Source organism: Vigna angularis, chromosome 5 (genome assembly GCF_016808095.1).
Source record: "Vigna angularis cultivar LongXiaoDou No.4 chromosome 5, ASM1680809v1, whole genome shotgun sequence".
Classification (NCBI taxonomy): domain Eukaryota; kingdom Viridiplantae; phylum Streptophyta; class Magnoliopsida; order Fabales; family Fabaceae; genus Vigna; species Vigna angularis.
Window position 1 is genome coordinate 7,219,075 of NC_068974.1, and position 20,468 is coordinate 7,239,542.

The window sequence follows — 20,468 nt, forward strand, 5'->3', positions numbered from 1 at the left end:
GGGTGGTATAAACCTTAAGCATTTCAAAATATGAGCTTAATTAGATAAAGGGAGCTATATGTGGATGCATATAAAATTGAATACATATATTGACTGATTAGTTCCAATCATAGGAGAAGAATTTGTGTCACCATTAGATAAAGGGAGCTATATGTCACCATTAGATAATTACCCTCAGTTCCAATCATATTAAACCAGCACTATAGATGTCGAATTTGTGTGACGAATTCAAGTGTTTAAAACATGAAACCATATTACATGTATTTACATATAATACTTTTATTCAATTTCAGTTTTGTCCAGTCATGTGCAAAAGTGTTGCAGTGTTATTCTGTCATTAATATTTTGATTCTGTTCAGCTGTATTTTTTTTTCTTTTTCGATTTGGTTGTGCCTTAAGTAGTTGCTAGCTCTCTGATTGATCATATAAAGAAACGGCATCATGTCCAGCTTTGATCAGTTGAGCCAAGTAGCATTGCACATTTTGGTTCTAGTACCAAACTGTCCATAAACTGTACTTTCTGCATTGAGTTGTTATAATCTGCTTTGGTCCAGTTTTCTGGTGTTTCAAGCTTTGACCAAATCTGCTTTATTAGTCTAAATGTGTTTAAACTGATTGCAAACTCATATTAATCTCAGAAAAGCAAAATGACTGGTTGAATTCCTCACACTCTGATTTCAAAAATCTGCATCAATATTCTTCACTGGTTTGAAGTTGTGCTCACTGTTGTTTGTCAGATTTTGTGGTTTTGAATCTTGGTACAAGTGTCTTTACTATTGTTATACATGTTTCAAGTAGTAGCAACTCTTGTTAATCACTAAAGTGCAAAATGCATACCTGAGTTCCCTACTTTCAGTAGCTTGTCTTGTCTTTGTTTCACAATTCTCCAATTCAATTTGTGGTCTGCTTTGGTCAATACTGTTTCTGCTCAGTTTTGTTGTGTATAAAGCTTGAGACAAGTTTCTTTTATGATTTTAAGCATGTCTGAAGGGATAGCAACTCCAATCAATCACAGAATTGAAAAATGAATGGTTGAGTTGATTAAATTCTGGATTTCAAAACTGTCACAGTTTTAAATAAAGTGTTTGCACCGTGCTTGCTGTCTTTGTGTGGTTTTAGGTCACTTTAAATCTTCTAGCTGATATCCTGTACTTAGATCTAGTGTTTAGGCATTCTTTGAGTCTTTATTTGAACCAGCCAGCTTTGAATGTACTGTTTTATGAAATCTGCAAAAGTTTTCAATGCATTTTTCGGCATTTTAAGCAACTGCTGCTGTCATATGAAGCCACTGGCTGTGTCTATGTATTCTAACCAATTGAGCAAGTCTATGTTGTCATTTCAAAGTTGTGTGCAATGTTCAAATGGTCCTTGAGAAGCCTATATGCACAATTCACCTTTAAACCATCACATTTTGCTGCATTTTAAGCTACAACTGTTGTGAATTATAGAATCTGATTGTTTCAGTGGAGTTTAAACATTTGTGCATGTGTCTTTTACCGTTTGAAAGTTGTAGTTACTGTTCATTTGGTAAATTTGACACCAGTAACATCTGTTCATTAATCTGTTCTTTTTACTGTTTATTGTGTGATTTACAGGAGGTAGTGTACGGAGGTGTGATTAGGGAAAAGCCAAGAAGCAAAGAAGATTGTCCACAATTCCTGAAAGGTATGCTTAATGTTATAGTCCTAGCATTTTTGAAGTAATAAGTAGTGTTCTTTGTCTTGACTCTGATTTATGTTAATCATCAGGTCAAAATTTCCCCCAACGTTGTAGTAAAACAGTGAAATCAAAACTCAAGTAAGTGGTTCTAACCTTTTATTTGGATCTTTTTGCCCAAAATAATGTTGGAGTTGTGATGTTTTCTTGGATTTTAGTCAATGAGTTTGTTTTCTTTAATCTATTTATTTATCTTCTATTCTATTTTATATATTTAGCATTTATAGATATATTTATTAATTTGGTTTCTACTATTGGCTATCATGCCTTCTGCCATATTTTTATTTTGTTTTCTTCTACATTATAAATAATGAGTGGTGCAAGCAGCACCATTGCTTGCTTTGGAATCCTTACTTATTTCTTTGGTTCTTTAGTAAACAATACCCCAAACATTCCTTTTCCAATTTATAAATGTAGAGTAGAAGCCTAGTTTTTGAATAATGTCATATAGGAAACAATGACCTTAAAGTCCAATTTCCCATCTTACAAACTTCCTTTCCCTAACAAACAGTTTAATCTATTTGCAATAGGATCCTCTGTGAAACATGCAAAAGAAGTTAGAGTTTAGGATGGCACTTTTAGCCTCTGAACAGTTAGGTTCTTGTTACCCTTTTCATCTAAGGTTGAAAGGTTTCAGCTTTCTAATAAAACATCTCCATTAAAAAAAGAACATTTATAGAGAGGAAGATTCTGGATTGAGTATTAAACCACAGTACAAGAAAATAGAAAGTTCAAAGAATAGAATATTCCTTCCATTCAACTTAAAAACAGTACTCCAAGAAAGAACTCATTGGCAAACAAATAAAAAAATTAATTACCCTCTTTCCAGTGAAAATATCTACAATTGAAAAAGGAGTATTTGACAACAAAAGCAATAGAGTTGTAGATCATGATAGAACAATGAATACCTTGAGGGACTAACCAGCATGGATCACCATAAGTCGTTTTCCCATCAAAACCACCAATTACCAAATTCCTTGGATAAACATGTTAACTTCATAAAATTAGACTTCTGAACAGGAACCAGAATCTTTGATTTCCACGGACACAAAATGAAAATAACAAAGACTCCCTCATGCAACTAACATACATAATCTGTTTTTCTCCCTCAACATTTAGCCAAATCCCCAACCGTATTTTGCAAGTCAGAAATGTATTTGCAAGGATGCCAGAGATCATTAACAAGTTAGCTTTAACAAAATAGATTGACAGACAACAGTTATAATGGTTAATGCCTTGCTAGCTCATTTGTAACGTGTCCATCTCCTCACTCCACTAACACTATTATTCTTTCATGATCTTTTTCCACAGCATTGACACCAAAAAGTTCTACTTTCTTCATTATTTGTATCAACCCATGTACCCCAACTCACTCAAACCTCACTTCCACTCCTCTCATACTTAAAACACGTTCTTTTCTCTTTAAACAATGGAAGAGAATACTCAATACTCTCGTACCCGCACTCTTGGTCAAAGAGTATAGATAAGTGCCCCACCAATGTATACTTAATGCAAGAGGCTAAAAACAAGATATCCACAATATACATGGTTTTAAAGTGTATCCATGACACTTTTTCATACACAAACAACACCCCAAAGTATCCAACCATGTGTATTAATTATAACAACATCACTTTTCAAGGAGCAGTGATGGAAATTCAATTACTGATTGTTTAGTGTTGAACTTTCTTATTACTTTTCCTTGAAGGAAAACTTGTAATACATAATTAATTTAGCCTTGGATTAAGTAATGGCTAATTTGTCGTTAATTGATATGTATACAGAACATGGATCAAGTTCCACCAAATCGTTCATGGATGTACGATAGGTGTTATAGAGGAAGAGGTGCGTTGAAAGAGTCATTTGTATTGGGTGTTGAAGAGTTTATAATTAAGGCTTGTGAACAAGACCGTTATCAAAGAGATGGGGGGCTTCGATGTCCATGTTCAAAGTGCGATTGTACAAAGATTTTGAACGAAAGAGTTGTGAAGGTTCACCTGTATAAAAACGGTTTCAAGCCTAATTATTTCATTTGGGAGGATCACGGGGAAACCATGCAAGAAGCTGATTTAGTTAATGATGTCACTTTCAGGGGTGTGGAGACAGAAGGTGAACCAAATGAACAAGTTATGACGATGGAAGACATGGTCCATGATGCTCTTATACAAAGACAACCCTTCCAAGCATCAAATTCTTCTAACATAGAAGAGGCTCCAAATGAAGAAACTCAAAGGTTTTATAACCTTTTGTTGGAGGCAAATACGCCTTTGTATCAAGGAGCATCAGACTCCAAATTATCAATGTGTGTGAGGCTTTTAGCTTGCAAGTCCAATTGGAATATTCCTAACCAATGCATAGATTTTTTTGCAAAAATGCTTTTCGATGTAACACCACACAAATGTGGTTTACCAAAAACTTACTACGATGCAAAAAAGATAGTGTCGAAGCTGGGATTACAATCGCAGAGGATTGATTGTTGTGTGGATGGTTGCATGCTATTCTATGATAATGAATATGGTAAGATGGATGGAGCGTTAGTTGAATGCAAATTTTGTGGGAAGCCAAGGTATCAACAACACAAGACAGGAGCAAGTTCAAAAAAAAAAGTTCCGGTTAAATCCATGTTCTATTTGCCAATAATTCCAAGACTTCAAAGACTGTATGCCTCAAAAGAAACTGCAACAGAAATGACATGGCACCATCACAACAGGTCGTCAAATGGTGTTTTGCGTCATCCGTGTGATGGAGAGGCGTGGAGGCACTTTGATAGAGTACATCGTGATTTTTCCATTGAGCCACGCAATGTTCGACTTGGTTTATGCTCCGATGGTTTTAATCCATATGTGCAGGCGTCATCTATACCATATTCGTGTTGGCCAGTAATTGTCACGCCGTACAACCTACCTCCAGAAATGTGCATGTCTAAACCCTACATGTTTTTGACTTGTCTCATTCCGGGGCCATTCAATCCAAAAGTACGCATTGATGTATACCTAGAGCCCTTGATAGATGACTTGAAAAAGTTGTGGAGTGGTGTCATAACATACGATATTTCAAGGCGACAAAACTTTATCATGAGGACGATGCTAATGTGGACAATTAATGATTTTCCTGCTTATGGTATGCTGTCTGGATGGAGCACCCATGGTAAATTGGCTTGTCCACATTGCATGGAGCATTCAAAGGCTTTTAGATTATATAATGGGTGAAAAAATTCGTGGTTTGACTCTCATCGGAGGTTTTTACCAAATGACCATGCCTTTAGGAGAAATAAGAATGCTTTCAAAAAGGGGGAAGTGGACATGGAAGACGCGCCACCATATTTGACGGGAACAGAAGTTTGGAATAGAGTTAATGGTTATCCTAAAGTAACTGAAAATGGTGCACCAAGAATAGATGGATACGGTGAGTGGCATAATTGGACGAAAAAAAACATCTTTTGGGATCTACCATATTGGAAGGATAATTTGTTAAGGCATAATCTTGATTTCATGCATATTGAGAAGAATTTTTTTGACAACATTTTTAATACTGTGATGAATGTCAGTGGAAAGTCAAAAGACAATGAAAAGGCCCGAATGGATTTAGGCTTGTATTGTAAACGAAAAGACTTGGAGCTCAAAACTCAGACAAATGGAAAGATGTACAAGCCAAAAGCTAATTATACACTTTCAGTAGACCAATCAAAACAGGTCTGTCAGTGGTTGAAAGATCTTAGGATGCCTGACGGATATTCTTCTAACTTGTCAAGGTGTGTTGATGTGAATAGGGGAAAGGTCATTGGGATGAAAAGTCATGACTGTCATGTGTTTATGGAATGCTTACTTCCTATAGCGTTTAGTTCTTTACCGACTCATGTTCTCAATCCCATTACAGAAGTAAGTCATTTCTTTAGAGATTTATGTTGTACAACATTGAATGAGGTCGACCTTCGGAAGATGGAAGAAAACATTCCAATCATTATTTGCAAGATGGAGAGAATATTCCCCCCCTCATTCTTTGATTGTATGGAACATCTCCCTGTACATCTTCCATATGAGGCAAGACTTGGTGGACCGGTCCAATATAGGTGGATGTACCCATTTGAAAGGTGACAATATCTCATTCAACAGTTGAATTTAGATGCAACACATATTGAAACTAACATACCACTTTCTTAAATTGTAGGTTCATGGGATATGCTAAACGTTCAGTTAAGAATAAAGCTAGGGTTGAAGGATCAATAGTGGCATCATATTTGCACAAAGAAACAACTCATTTTTGTTCACACTACTTCAAGAACTTTATGTTAACACCACAAAGCATGAGAAATGAAGTAGACACTGAAGTTGAAAGGACAACATTATCAGTGTTTGACGAAGGTGGTCGTCATTCCGGGAGGGAATCAACTCATTGGCTAAGTGACGAAGAATTGAGATCAGCTCATGTTCATCTCTTGATCAATTGCAATGAAGTTCAACCTTATCTTCAGTAAGGCTCCAAATAAATTGCATTTGTCTATGGATTTTGTTTTCATCATATTAAATTGATATTGACTGAATATTCTCATACCTATGGACAGCTCATTCTTACATACCTATCAACTTTCAGAGTCAAACAGTTCGACACATATACATGCAAATTTCCCATTGTGGTTCAGGGATCAAGTACAACTTATCAAATTCTTCGACATAAATTTGTTATTCACATATTGATTCATTTTTAATTATATTGAATAGGTTCATATATTTTTGTAGGTTCATAACGATCCTTTAAGTGTCAGAAACCAACATCTTAGAGATTTATCACTTGGTCCTTTAAGATGTGTGAAGGAATGGCATACCTACTTTGTCAATGGATATAAATTTCATACCCATGCATGGAGCCAGGGCAAGAAGACTATAAATAGTGGGGTTCATGTTAAAGGCCTTACAGAAGGGGGTGAAGATGATTTCTATGGTGTCATTAAGCACATATATGAGCTCGAGTATAATACCTCAACCATTGAGAAGAAGATTGTATTATTTTATTGTGATTGGTTTGATCCATCAAGAATAGGGACAAGAGTGGATTCAAAGTATGGCACTGTGGATATTCGAATGGATAAAAGATATATCTTGTTTGATCCTTTTATAATTGCACATAATGTAGAACAAGTGTATTATGTACCATATCCTGCATCGCGCACCGACAAACGGGGTTGGTGTGTTGCAATAAAGACCAAACCTAGAGGTCGTATAGACTCTAATGAGGAAGATGCCATTGAGCCATACCAAGTGGACGAAATGTCACATGTTAATGACATCATTCAAGTTGAAGAAGTTATCCGATTGCAAGATATAGAAGCCGGTCTTGAAGAAGTGGACCCCAACAATGTACCATCAGTTCAACGCTATATGGATGAAGAAACAAGTCAATCGGAAGAAGAATGCAGTGAAGAGGGACAAAGTGAAGATGAGGATGAAGATTCATTTCACAGTTCTAGCAGTGAATAGAGTTACGATGTGTTCGTGTACCCATGGGTGATCCTAAACCCATACTTGTAGAGGGGAGAAAGAAGAAGTGATGAATTCATTTATGTAATTTCAATTTCCGTGTTATTTTGATTAGGGGTGGGCAAAGCACACTGTACTACATTGTATTGTAAAATTTTATAGTTAACTATAAACTAGTTTAGGAAAACTGTAAAACTGTAATGTACTTAAAAACAGCTCAAAGTAACTGATCTGAACTATTTTTTAGTTCAGTACAATTCAGTTAACTGTTTTATTCATGAAAATGTAATCTCTTTACTGGTTTAAACATCACATGATTTTTACAAATAAATCTTTTATATTTTAATCTTCAAGAATATAAAAGATTGGATTATTCACCTCCTGCTTGCAAACTGTAGATCTATCTATCCATCTTTTTTTGTTGTGTTTTATACTTTTAAAATTAATAATTACTCTGCTTTTATCTGGGTGTTGTTTCCCCTCGCATGATTTTCTGCCTTGGGCCTTCCGCCCTTTCTTTTACCATTTGTCTCAGAATCCAAACAAATTTCTTTGTAATTGCTGCAACTGTTTCATTGGATATATCGTTTTTTTTTGTCTTCTGAATCACAATGCCTTTTATTAATATTGGTTGTTTACGCCGTAATTTGAACAAGTATGAAACATTACAATCATATTAGTATCACCCTCCTTAGCCTCTGAATCAACCAAAGTCTTAACTACTCGACTAATGGGTTATGGTATCAGCATAATACTAGTGTATGATTCCCACACACCACAAGTTTCAACACTCCAATAGAAAACTGGTATCAATTTTCAACCAAATACCCATTCCCCAGAACCAATTCTAGACAATTCATTATTTTTTATCTTCTTCTTAACCCAATCAATCTCTGCCAAAATTACCAACACATTAGCTTCTGCATATGATGTCTGTCCTTCAACCATACGACATCCCAGTTGGATTTCTTCGCAAAGGCTTGATTAGACTACTAATTAATCTTCAACAATATACATCTATATAAATCTTCTAATCCACTTAAATTTTATCAAGAACAGTATATACGTATTCAAGAACATAAATACTTGGAATGAATGTAATATATAAAACAACCTTTTCAAAATGCTACATGTCTGCTGCTTTTAAGTAATCTTCTGATAAAAGATAATTGTCTCGTAGTCTTATCTGCTTGGTACTCAACATCTCCCAACTTATCCTCAGCTTTCAAATCCTTCAGTGTAAAACATCGCATTCAATTAATCAAATGAATAAACATCTAAGAGTGATCTGATTTGTTAATGAGCATGCAGAATCATTTTTGAACTATTTGAATGAGCCAAAGATAAACATATAACAAAAGGGATGTGGATAATGTATAATATATATGAACCAGAAAACTGCATAATGCTTGCAGATAAAGATGTATACTTGTGTTTGGCTGTGTTTGAGAAGGTCTCGTATGTTTATACATTAGTTGGAACTGAGATCCATGTGATGATTAGTAGAATGTAATTAAGCAAGTGTGATGTTATTTGTAGTTTTTCAGCAGAGAATACTCTTTATACAGATAAGTTTCTGGGACAGCAAGTTTCTGTCATTTTTTAGTCTGATCTGTTGAATCAGTGGGAAGGGAAATGTGTGAGGTATGCAAGGTGATCATTTGGGATGGAGTTTTGATTGTGTAGATTTGTTGGTTGAATAATCAGAAAAATATCAAGCTGATGTGGTACAAATGGATGAGATAATTGGACACATGGAAGAGAACCGTCTCTTTGAGATGTAAAGGCTGTTAGGGAAGAGAACCACGGTGGAAGATGTGAGTTGCAATCATAAGTAAATATCCTTTAAGCCAGGACTCGAATTTGAATATCCAAGGTGTGGAGAAGTACTGTATGGCTATTAAGATAGTGGAACTGTCGTCCTTTACTGAGAAGAGCCTGTGGGATGGATGACTAGGGCAGAAACATACTTTGGAGCAGTGCAAAATACTTTAGAAGTGCAGATCAAATTGATTATGAAAGGATTAACTATTAGTTGCTTAAATATTTTGAGAGAAACAGATGTTGTCACTTGGTGGAAATTAAGGATTCTAATTGCTATGTTTGGAGGAAGAAGGTTTGAGAACCCATATATGAGGAATTAGCAACCTTGAGATAATTACAACCCATATATGCCACTTACCACCCCAATAGAAACCAACAAATCCCATAGCAGAAGCACCTTTCCTTTTCAAGGCTTCAATAATAGGTTTTGCAATTTCAATACATTTTCCCTGCACATTGAATAGGTAATATCATAATAACACAAAATGTTCTTTTCTTACTTTTCCTTTCCATTCAATTGTAAAAATAAATTGACCCCACAATTTGATTTTTGTTCAAGAATATGGCATCAGATGGTTGTGACCCTCCTATTCCACCTTCAGCAAAATCAGATAAGGAGAAGGGCAAGAAGAAATCTTATATGGTCAAGTTGTTAAACCGTTTCAATAACGTAAATGCTTCAAGTAGTCAGCCATCTACACCTACCTCTACCTCCACTGCTAGATTTGTTCCACCACCATTACAAGTTCCTGGTTTGACACCTACTCCACCACCAATTCCACCTTCGTTGGAAGTTCCTCCTTTCACACCTAGTTCACAACAATTTGCTGCTGATCAATGGAGATCACCCTCCCCCCATGTTGGTTCTAACCCAACACTTCCCACAAATATGCCATCACCATCTCCTATAGGGGATAACCCTCCACGTTCAAGTTCAGCAGCCAATGACTTTGAAGATGTTTCCAACAATCGTCCAATCATTACACCTATTGGAGGAGGGTAAGAAAACATCAATTTAATGTTCCAAGCATATACTGTATTATTCTAATATTTGACTTTTATTTTGGTATAGCTTTTATCCAACAAAAACAGCATCCAAAGCAATCACAGCCACCATCAAGGCACAGTTTGATGAGCCATGGGTGACATGGGGACAAATACCTCAGACACGAAGAGATGTTTTCTTTGAGCGTTTTAAGGTACACTTGTGTTCATTTACATTATGTACTACAGTTAATTTTAAATGTTAAGGTCCTCAATTATCTTATCCAATATTCATCTTTTTTGTCAACAGAGAAAGGTTTCATGGAGGTCTAACCATGAAGAAAAGGTGAAAAAAAATTTCCACACAAAAGCATCTCATAGATTATCTGAGATGTTTAAAAAAGCTCGAACAGAAGGAAAAAAACCTGATTGGATGGGGGATATTGTTTGGAATGGTCTTTTGGAGAAGTGGAACATGCCACTTTATAGACAAAAATGTGAAACGGCCAAAAAGAACAGGACATCTGACAAGGGTGGTTGTTTGCACACTGGGGGATCCATTAGCGTGCATGAGCATGCAATTCGTCTGGTACATATAAATTTATTTTTACATTTCTATACGGATAAACTTTAAAAATATTTGATGTTAACAACTTACATCTTCTTTGCTTGCAGTCACAGGAGCTTGGTCGGTCAGTGCATGTTGATGAAATATTTCAGCAGACACATATTCGAGCATCAACAGGAGAATTTGTCGATGAAAGGTCTAGGCGGACACATGTTAGTTTCTACTAACTTATTCTTTATTAGGTTATATAATTCTTAGGTCTATCTATTTAACGATAATCATGTATTCATTTAACAGGAAGAGTTTGAAGCCAGATTTTCTCAAATAAGATCTGAGACAGCATCCGTTGGGGCTTCAACATGTGCTCCCCTAGACCATGCAGATGAGGAAAGATTGAGGAACCAATGTTGGTTGGATGTTGCTGGTGGAAGGTACAAGGGACGCGTATACGGCATTGGAAATGTCAGTGCTCAAGATGACTGTGTCGATAGTTACATACAACAGACACAGGCATCTTCTTCTCAGCAACCGATTGCAGAGGACATTCTTAACCTCCACACACGAGTATCAACCCATGATGACCAACTTCGACAGATGAACTCTCAATTGCAAGGCTTTATTGGTGTCATGATGCAGTATCTTCCACCTCCTGCAGCCGCAATTGCACAACAATTTCTTCAATCCCAGAATCAGCCACAAGCTAATGTTCAACCACAACAACCACAGCAACCAACAACAGATCAACCACAAGATGATACTGTTTATGGAGATTACTAGTTATGTTTTTAGAAGTAGGACATGTGTATGACTCACACTTATTTCCTCAATGACTTTTTTCATGTTATTTGAACTTATTATGATTAACAATTATGTAAACTTTCTTGTTATGATTAATGTGAAATGCATGTTTGTAGGTTTTAAAGACTTAATTTATTTATCAAATTTGTGAATGGATATAATATCCAGGTCTTGTGAATTGTCTGTGTGGTATGGGCAGGTCTTGTAAACTGTCTCTTTTTGGATGTTGGATGACCAGGTCTGCTATTCAAGTCAAGCTGTATGTAATTTATATACGGAATATCCGTATATAACTTATATACGAAATATCCGTATATAACTTATATACGGAATATCCGTATATAATATCCCTATATAAGTTATATACGGATATTCCGTATATAAGTTATATACGGATATTCCGTATATAAGTTATATACGGATATTCCGTATATATGTTATACACGGATATTCCGTATATAAGTTATATACGGATATTCCGTATATATGTTATACACGGATATTTCGTATATAAGTTATATACGGATATTCCGTATATAAGTTATATACGGATATTCCGTATATAACTTATATACGGATATTCCGTATATAACTTATATACGGATATTCCGTATATAAGTTACATACGGATTATCCGTATGTAATCTTATCTACGCCCTTTTTATATACGGATTTTTGACCGTATATAATCCGTATATAACACCACTTTTTATACGGATTTTTGATGTTATATACGGATTTCGGCCGTATATAAATGCGATTTTTCTTGTAGTGATCTTTGATTTGTGGTTCCCTATGGGTGCGGCTAGGAAGAAGAATGTGGTGTTCTTTGTACTTTAAGAGGGTTCTAAAAGGGGTGTTTGCAGGAGAAGATTATTCTTGCTGCAGGTTTTTGTATTGGCTATATTAGAATAGTGAGTTAGAGAGGTTGCTTACATTTTGACAGGTTGATCGTTGTAAAAGTCTTGTAAAAACTCATATCTCTATAGTGCAATTGGCTTTCAATCTTAGGTTGATTGGAAGGACACTGGATGTAGGCATTGAGGCCGAACTAGTATAAAAATCAAAGTTTGATTTTTTCTTCTCCCTATCTCTCTACATTAATCGATTACATATTGTCATCAATTGATTGAGCATATTGTTACATTGCATGCATATTGCTTACTGTCCAAGAAAGGTTTAAAGAATCATACCATTTGCATAAAAGATTTGAAAAGTGTTTATTTTGATAAAACACCAATTCACCCCCCCCCCCTCTTTGGGACTAAAATTGGACAGATAACTTTTCGTCAAATGGGATTTGTTTCCCGTGGATGTGTGCTTGTTCACAAGGATGAAGACAATCAAGATGAAGAAGATGATGACATGGATGCCCAAATGGCAGAACCAGTAGGAGTTGCTACTCCATCCGAAGCTAGACCATTTACCATGCCTTCATCCTCTTCTCTGACCATGGAAGAGTATTTTGCCAATCTATCTAAACAGATGGAGGATATGAATTTGTCTCATCAAGCGCGATTTGATCAAATCATTGAAATGCAGCAAACTCATCAAGATTATGTCTATGAACGGTTTGAAGATTTTGATACTCACTTAGGCAACATTGAGGAATGCCTAAATCTTCAACCTCCCAAACGTCCCTCATGTCCTACTTTTTAGAGATTAGATAATTGCCTATTATGTGTTATCTTTGATATTTTGAGTGAATTGTACTTTCCTTTGCATAAATGAATAAAATTTCTTCATTTTCCTTCATTGCATAAATTGACTTTTTGAGGGGGAGAACATTTTGAGGGGGAGTATGTTAGCTTTTTGCTTATTATCAAAGAGAGGGAGAAAAACTTCTAGTACAGTTACTACTAACTTGTTCTATGTTTGTAAGTTTTAAATCTGTACAGATATTCAAATATGCTTTTAAACAAGGGATTTTTGATCATCATCGAAAAGGGGAAGTTACCAATGAGGACCATTGGTGTCTTGAAGATAATGATTTTGATGATGCTACAAAATGAAGAACTTGAAGACTCTACTTGTAATTTATTTAAAAGCATTTCTATAGAATCAAGTGTAATAGGAATAACTTTGATAATGCAAACACTTAGAAGTTTTCCTCTCTTTAGTAAATTTGTGCAAATAATCAATTATTTGGTGAGATAATCGATTATCACGAGCTCATTTGGAAAACCATTGCTCGCGCAAATAATCGATTATTGCTCGAAATAATCAATTATTCTAGTTTGAGTCAGTACTGCCCAAGTCTCGCAGATAATCGATTATTCCTCAGGATAATCGATTATCACATTTTGAAAAACCCCATAACGGACACGAATAATCGATTATCACTTACAATAATCGATTATCACTAGTAGTTGGGAGTTGTCTTTTTAAATTCTGACCTCTGGGCTATATATACTTTTTACCAAACCCTTAGTCAGTATCTATGCCATTTGAGAATATAGTTTGTCTGAGGAAGTTCTCAAGTGATAGTGTTGCTCTTGTCAAGTCTTGTGAATAAGAGAAGCTCGCGCTTAGTGTGTCTTTGGTCGGAGCGGTTCTCTTCAAGTTGACTTAGCAGTTTTCTTCCGGTTCGTTTGTCGAAGGAAGGTTCTTTCATTTGTTTGTCGAAGGAATGTGTTTTTTGTTCTTTGCTCATTTCATTATCTTGTAATCTGTGCAACAATATTTTTAGTGAAAAAGGTTAATAATTATTTATAGTGATTAACGACTGGACGTAGAATCTTTTTATTCGAAATAGGATAAAATTTTTGTGTTGATTTTCTCCTTCCTACACTCTTTAAACTTTTAGCACATCAACTGTTTGATAAAAGTTTTTTAAGAAAATTAAATTTTTAAAATAGAGCATTGTATCTTATTTGTTGACCGCTACACGCTTTCTGCTTTTCAAAAATTTGTTTTTACTTCGCTGCGCGACTCGCTGGTATCATTAACCTACTCCCGTCTCTTTTCACATAAAGGCTTCATGAAACTTTAATTAAAACAATTTAAAAAATATTACATTTCTGAAATAATTTTAGGTTTTTCGATCACTAAAATTTGACATGATTTAAATAAACACCTCAAATTAAAGAGGTTATTTTAGTCCTTCAAATTTAATTAAATATTATTGTAATTTCTTAATATTAAATTTGAGAAACTAAAAAACGTTTTAAATTTTTTTATCCATCAAATTTAATGTTTAATAACTTAAAATATGGAGTTAAAGTGAGCTTTGGTTTAATTGTAAAATGCTAAAAATTAGAGTTATTACATATTTCAGAAAATAAAATTATAATTAAGAATAATTTTTAAAAATATTCTTACCATAAAATAAAAAATTATCATCTTCAACTTCGTCCCAATCTAACATTTATGTAACTAGAATAAAGAGCGGAAAAAACACTACTTAATGACAATGAAAGTGCAAAGACTTCAGAATTGGACTGAGTTTCATATCGTAATCAGAGTCTTCCAACTAATAACCAAGTGGTATTTCGCAGTTGACGTGTGTAAGTCATACTCCTTGCTTTTTCCCGTCCAAATTTTCCACAAATATTTCAGGTAGTATTTAAGGCAGATATTTTATTTTGGGTTAAATATTGTTCTTTGTTTTTGTCTTTAAGGTAAATTATATACTTTTATAATTTATACAAATCATATAAAAATATTATTTCTATCAAATGTTATGTGCAGAATATAATTTTTACATGTTATCTATTAAAAAAAACCATATTTAACAGAAATCATTTATCAGAAGTTAATATAATTTCAAGAATAGATCTAACTATTGAAAATTTGTTTTATTTAAAAATTTACTTTTAGCCCTCAGGAATATTCTTTAGATTTATTTTAAACCTTATTAAATAAATTAAATTAAATAAATTTATAATATTTTCTATAAACAAATAATTAAAATTAACTTATAATTCTAATAAATTTTATTTATTTTTGTTTTCCCTTCCTATTTTTTTCTTCTTCAAAACTTGCGCCTATCTTCCAAAAACAAACATATATTTAGTTTAATGATAAAATATTCTTATAAAATATAAAATATATTTAACCTTTTATTTTTAAAATATATTTGTTCACAACCTTTTATTTTCTTTTATATCATAAATTATAAAGACTAGTTTAACTATAAAACATAATTTTTTAAATAATTTGAATATATATATATATATATATATATATATATATATATAACCGTATAATTTTTAACTATGATACCATATAATACAATATATTCCAAATACTTATGGTGAAGAATAATTTCATGTAATTTTTATTTGTTAATAAAATAAAAATAATAATTATGAGATTAAATAATAAATAATAGATAATGATTAAATAATTAATATTGAATAATTTATATTGTCATGTTAAAAACCTAAATGGTTTGGAACGAATAACTATTAAGAAAGTAAAATTGGGAAAATAAAAGACTAGATGAAAATTAGATCTAATGGAAAAAAATATTAAGTGTTCATATATTATGGTTAAAAAACTTGAACATTTCTCCTAATATAGTTTACTTTTTAATTAAAGTAATATTTTCAAAATTTAAATGTAAATCACATAATTAAGAGACAGAAATAACTGTTATTCATATAAATTAATATTGATTTATATCGGAATATTTTAAGTACATGTTAAAAATTTCTTGATATATAAATTTACATTTTGTTGCGAACGCTTTTGATAATGTAAACATTTCAACTTCGATCATAACAATTAAAAATGAAACGAATACTAAAATTTTACATATGTCTCAATCATTCTCCTTATATATCACATACCTAAGTGTAAAATATATAGTCATCAATTTTGTAACAAACTTTATTTCTAGATTTCATAACAATACTACATTGACACGTATAATTTAAAGAAAGTAAAAGTTTTGCGTCAACGACGGAATTTCTCAGAAAACAAATTTAGTTCAAACACGTTTTATGAGGGACCTCTAGACTTCAAATAATAAAAACTAGGTCAATGTCGAGTTGCGTATAGCTGAATATACTATTTTTCTTTTATATTAAGATGAATTAACATTTAAATTTTTATTAAAAAAGTGTTGACATTGATAATATATTTTGTATAGAAAGAGAATTATCTAAGAATTTTTTTCGATATATATATATATATAATTAATGAAAGAAATAGATGGTTAATTTCATTTAATATATAAAAGTAATTCTTTTATTTAGAGATGACAAAATAGTGATATGCATAAGAGTATCTTTATTTTCATCCTTTTGTTGTTTTAAGTAAAAATTCATTTACATTTTTTTCACTGGTCACATTTTTATTTATATTGGTACTTATCTTTTTATTATTTATTTATTTATTTTTTAATGAGAGAAGATAAAAATCACTACAAAATAAACATGATATCATTGAAAGGATTTCAAACCCTAGTGAAAAAATCACTTTCTATAATAATTTTTTATATCAGTTATAATTCATATAGTATAATAAAGGATGCGATAGCAATATGGTAAATAAGTAGAACACTTTCTATCCTAGTTAGACTTAGAGTCGATATAAAAAGTGAAACAATGACAATTTGGTAATTAAGTATAAGACTTTCTATAATGGTTAGACCAAGAATTGGTATAGAAAGTTGACATGGTGAGATTATGGTAACTAATAGTAATTAAGTATAAGACTTTTTATGTCGGTTAAACCTAGAATCGGTATATATAGAAAGTGAAGCTAAGAAAGGGACTAAATCGTAATCCCTTTTGCCTAAAATCATTCAATTTGTTTTCTGCATCGCCAACTCTCCATCTTCAATGGACTCCCGACTACCATTTGTCATCTTCAACTCCATACTCATCCCTTATTCATCTTCATCCTTATCTTCCAACATAGACATGCACCTCCATCTTCTTCTTCGCATCATTGCCTCACATATACAAAACATTGTCGACGATTGCCCTAGACTGCCACTGTTAATTTTGGGAAGCCAATCACCGATCTCATCCTCCCATAATTTAATTCCCAGATTCTGGCAACGAGAGCATGAATGAGCTCTACCTTATTCTTCACCAATGACGATTTTGTGCAAAGGTTTCTCTTATTACCTTTTGATCCTGCATTACCTTTGTGTCAACTAGAACGCATTAGCCATTGTCATTGGCTTCCATCACCACACTCACTAGACAAAGTCACCTTTGTTTTTCCCTTGACATCTTCCTTTCGTACGTTGCCTTCACAATAGCCATTGGCCATTTCTCTATACTTCCTAACCCTCGCTGGAGTAGGTCCTTTCACGCACAACCTTCACACTGGCCATTGGCCATTTCTCTTCCTCACGAGCTCATCGCAAGCACATCACCCTTAGAGCTCGCACCCTAGGCCCTCATTATTGGCATCGACAAGGTCTAACTTTTTTTTACCCTCTTTCACAATTTTATTCATATCTTGATTGGATTCACCACTTGGGGTTGTTTCTAATTTAGGGATGGAAAATTAAATGGATATGGAGAAGCTGAGAATTGTTGCATTTTGCTTTGATTTTGGTTTTGTCTGGATGAATGTAACAAAATTTTTGGTAAGTAAAGCATTACTTTTTCTGTAATCTTTATTATACCGGTTGTGAACTTAACTGGTATAAAAAAGAGAACTTTTTATATTGGTTTTTGAATCGGTTTAAAAGAGTGAAAACTTTCTATATAGTCTATTTCTATATCGATTTTGGAATTGGTATAGAAAGTCTTTCTAACCAATATAAAAAGGATTTTTTGCACCAATGAATTGTCAAATATCGAGAAAAATATTATATGTGCTTAAGGTTATCTAATAAACTATTAGTGTTTTGGTAATTTAAAATGGGGATGAGTATAAGGATGAGAACATATTGGATGGGAGCAAGGAAGAGACATATATGTATACACATATCCCCATCCTCATTCCCAATTATAAAAGGTAAATATTATACCTGTACCCAATCAATGTGAAAAATTTTCATCAAAATCAGGACAAATTCGAACAATACCCATTATAAATGATTTATTTGTCATCCTTACTCATTTCTTTATCTTCTATAATTTAAATATTGATATAATAGAGGATATGAAAATTGTTTTTTTCTTTAATTTTAGTACTTTTTCCTTAGCTTTAAATCACTTCTATAATAAAAAATCTATACAATGTTCAACCTAACCCATGATACTTCTTATCAAAAAAAGTGTAGGACTAATAAAGTTGAAATGCATCACAAAACTATAACCTTTCTCTTCTTCTTGAAACCCACATTTTGGTCCAAATATGGCCTATCTCATGTGCTGTGGGACTCCAAGCTTTTAACACAGCTATACATGAAGTATAGGAAAGGGGAGAGAGCGGGAGGAGGGGGAGGGGGGGGGGGGGGGGGGGGGGGGAGGGGCAAGGATGGGGGTGGGGCGAAGGCAGGGGGTTTGTCGAGCAAACCAGTTGCATATCAGTGTTTTACAACTATTGCAATGATTAGACAATCTACAATAATTGTTAGACGCTTGTATATTTTTTAAGACAAGATCTTCTATATTTAAACGTTCTCAAATGTTTTGAAGTTTATCAAACAACAATAAACGCAATGAGCATATATGACAAAGTGTCATCCTTAGGAAATTAATATAGTTCGAAGATAAGCGTTTTGTGAAAAAGCTTTATGAAAATCTAAATGTTTGAAGAAAAGCTTTAGTAAACGTACTAATATATGAGTAGACGCACTACTAAACAATTTCCTCAAAAAATGCGTCAATGTCCTATATAAGAGTCATGCTAAACGCGCTCGTGCTATACTTTGCTAAACAATGCTAGAAAAGCTTTTCTTGAAAGATATAAACATTGTTCCAAGAACCTATGTTGAAAGATATCTTACTAAACACGTTCTTGAACCAAACGAATAATCACTAAATAAAGCGATGTTAGGAAAGTGTTGCACAGGCTAAAGAATACATTGTACCAAATAATGTTTCAATCCGACGATGAAACTTTAATAAATTGCTCGGTATCTTTACAAAAAAGCCTAAACGATGCAATCTTGCTTAAGAAATAGAAAATTTGAAAAACTTATAGTTGTTCTGAACACAAATTAAAGAACAGTAAATGCATAACAGTTCAAAACAACAAAAGTGACAAGAAAAAAGGCATATCTACCTAGATGCATATCTTCTCTACTCTGTGCAGATGAATGAAGATGTAGCTCTTATGATGAAGTGTTACATTCCAGAAACGTGATGGTGCCCTTGCGAGTTGGGGTTTATGTGTGAAGATCAAGTCAGAGATATTATAACTGGTTTTTCAAAACCAGACATAATATATTATCGAAAATTTTCACCCTATTCATGTATTATAACAGGTATCTATAACTCCATTATAATATGTTTTGAACTTATTTACAAGTTTGACATCGCGTTTTATATTATGACTGATATTCATAACTCCGTTATAATACGTTTTAAAATTATTTACAAGTTTGCCACCATATTTCATATTATGACTGATTTCCAACTACGTTATAATATGTCGTCATAAAAGGTTATTTTTCAACTAGTGAGGTGTGGAAAAACGCTATAAGGGGGTTGAATAGTGTTTAGTAGATCTTTTTCGCGACTAAAGATTTAAGCATGATGTACGTAGCACTTATGAGTTAGTCATACTTTGTCTATAAATGTTATTCCATAAAGATCAAAACTCAATGAAATAGTTAGTTATGAAATTGATTGCTATTGAATTGTTTTGAAACAACGCGCAAGATAGTTATTTATAGGATTTTTTCAATCTTGACGCAATATAATCGATTACGGAATTTATGTAATCTATTAAGTTTTTCCTTCTACTTTAACAGATTCTCTCAGGTTTGCTTCTATTTTGATTTTAACATATTATATAATGCATACAATCGATTATATAATTCTCACAAGCCAACAATAAATTTATTTGACCATTAGAAACACTTCAGGCTTTAAATGAAATTGATTTTGGCAAATGAAACATACTTAACCGATTATGCAACTTATGTAATCGGTTATGTCAACACTTAAGCAAATTTTCAAATCAATTTTCGTTCTAAACAGATTAATACACTAATTAAACATATATTGGCATAACAATGTGTTTTA

General features: G+C 33.2%; 2 protein-coding genes across 2 annotated transcripts; both read left to right on the top strand.

Moving 5' to 3' along the window:
* Positions 1-1,752: 1,752 nt before the first annotated feature.
* Positions 1,753-11,343, top strand: LOC128196613 (uncharacterized). The gene is made up of 6 exons (XM_052878097.1): positions 1,753-1,797; positions 9,574-10,013; positions 10,087-10,213; positions 10,309-10,587; positions 10,674-10,778; positions 10,864-11,343. The coding sequence occupies exons 2-6, from the start codon at positions 9,577-9,579 to the stop codon at positions 11,341-11,343; spliced, it is 1,428 nt and encodes a 475-aa protein (XP_052734057.1). The 5' UTR covers positions 1,753-1,797; positions 9,574-9,576.
* On the top strand, positions 3,504-4,925 carry LOC128196612 (uncharacterized). Its single transcript, XM_052878096.1, has one exon. It carries the CDS (start codon positions 3,504-3,506, stop codon positions 4,923-4,925), a length of 1,422 nt encoding a protein of 473 aa, XP_052734056.1.
* Positions 11,344-20,468: the final 9,125 nt, after the last annotated feature.

Coding starts and splice junctions, on each gene's coding strand:
- LOC128196612 (XM_052878096.1), top strand. CDS start 3,504: ATGGATCAAGTTCCACCAAATCGTTCATGGATGTACGATAGGTGTTAT.
- LOC128196613 (XM_052878097.1), top strand. CDS start 9,577: ATGGCATCAGATGGTTGTGACCCTCCTATTCCACCTTCAGCAAAATCA. Junction 10,014..10,086: donor ATTACACCTATTGGAGGAGG/GTAAGAAAACAT, acceptor ATTTTGGTATAG/CTTTTATCCAACAAAAACAG. Junction 10,588..10,673: donor ATGAGCATGCAATTCGTCTG/GTACATATAAAT, acceptor CTTTGCTTGCAG/TCACAGGAGCTTGGTCGGTC.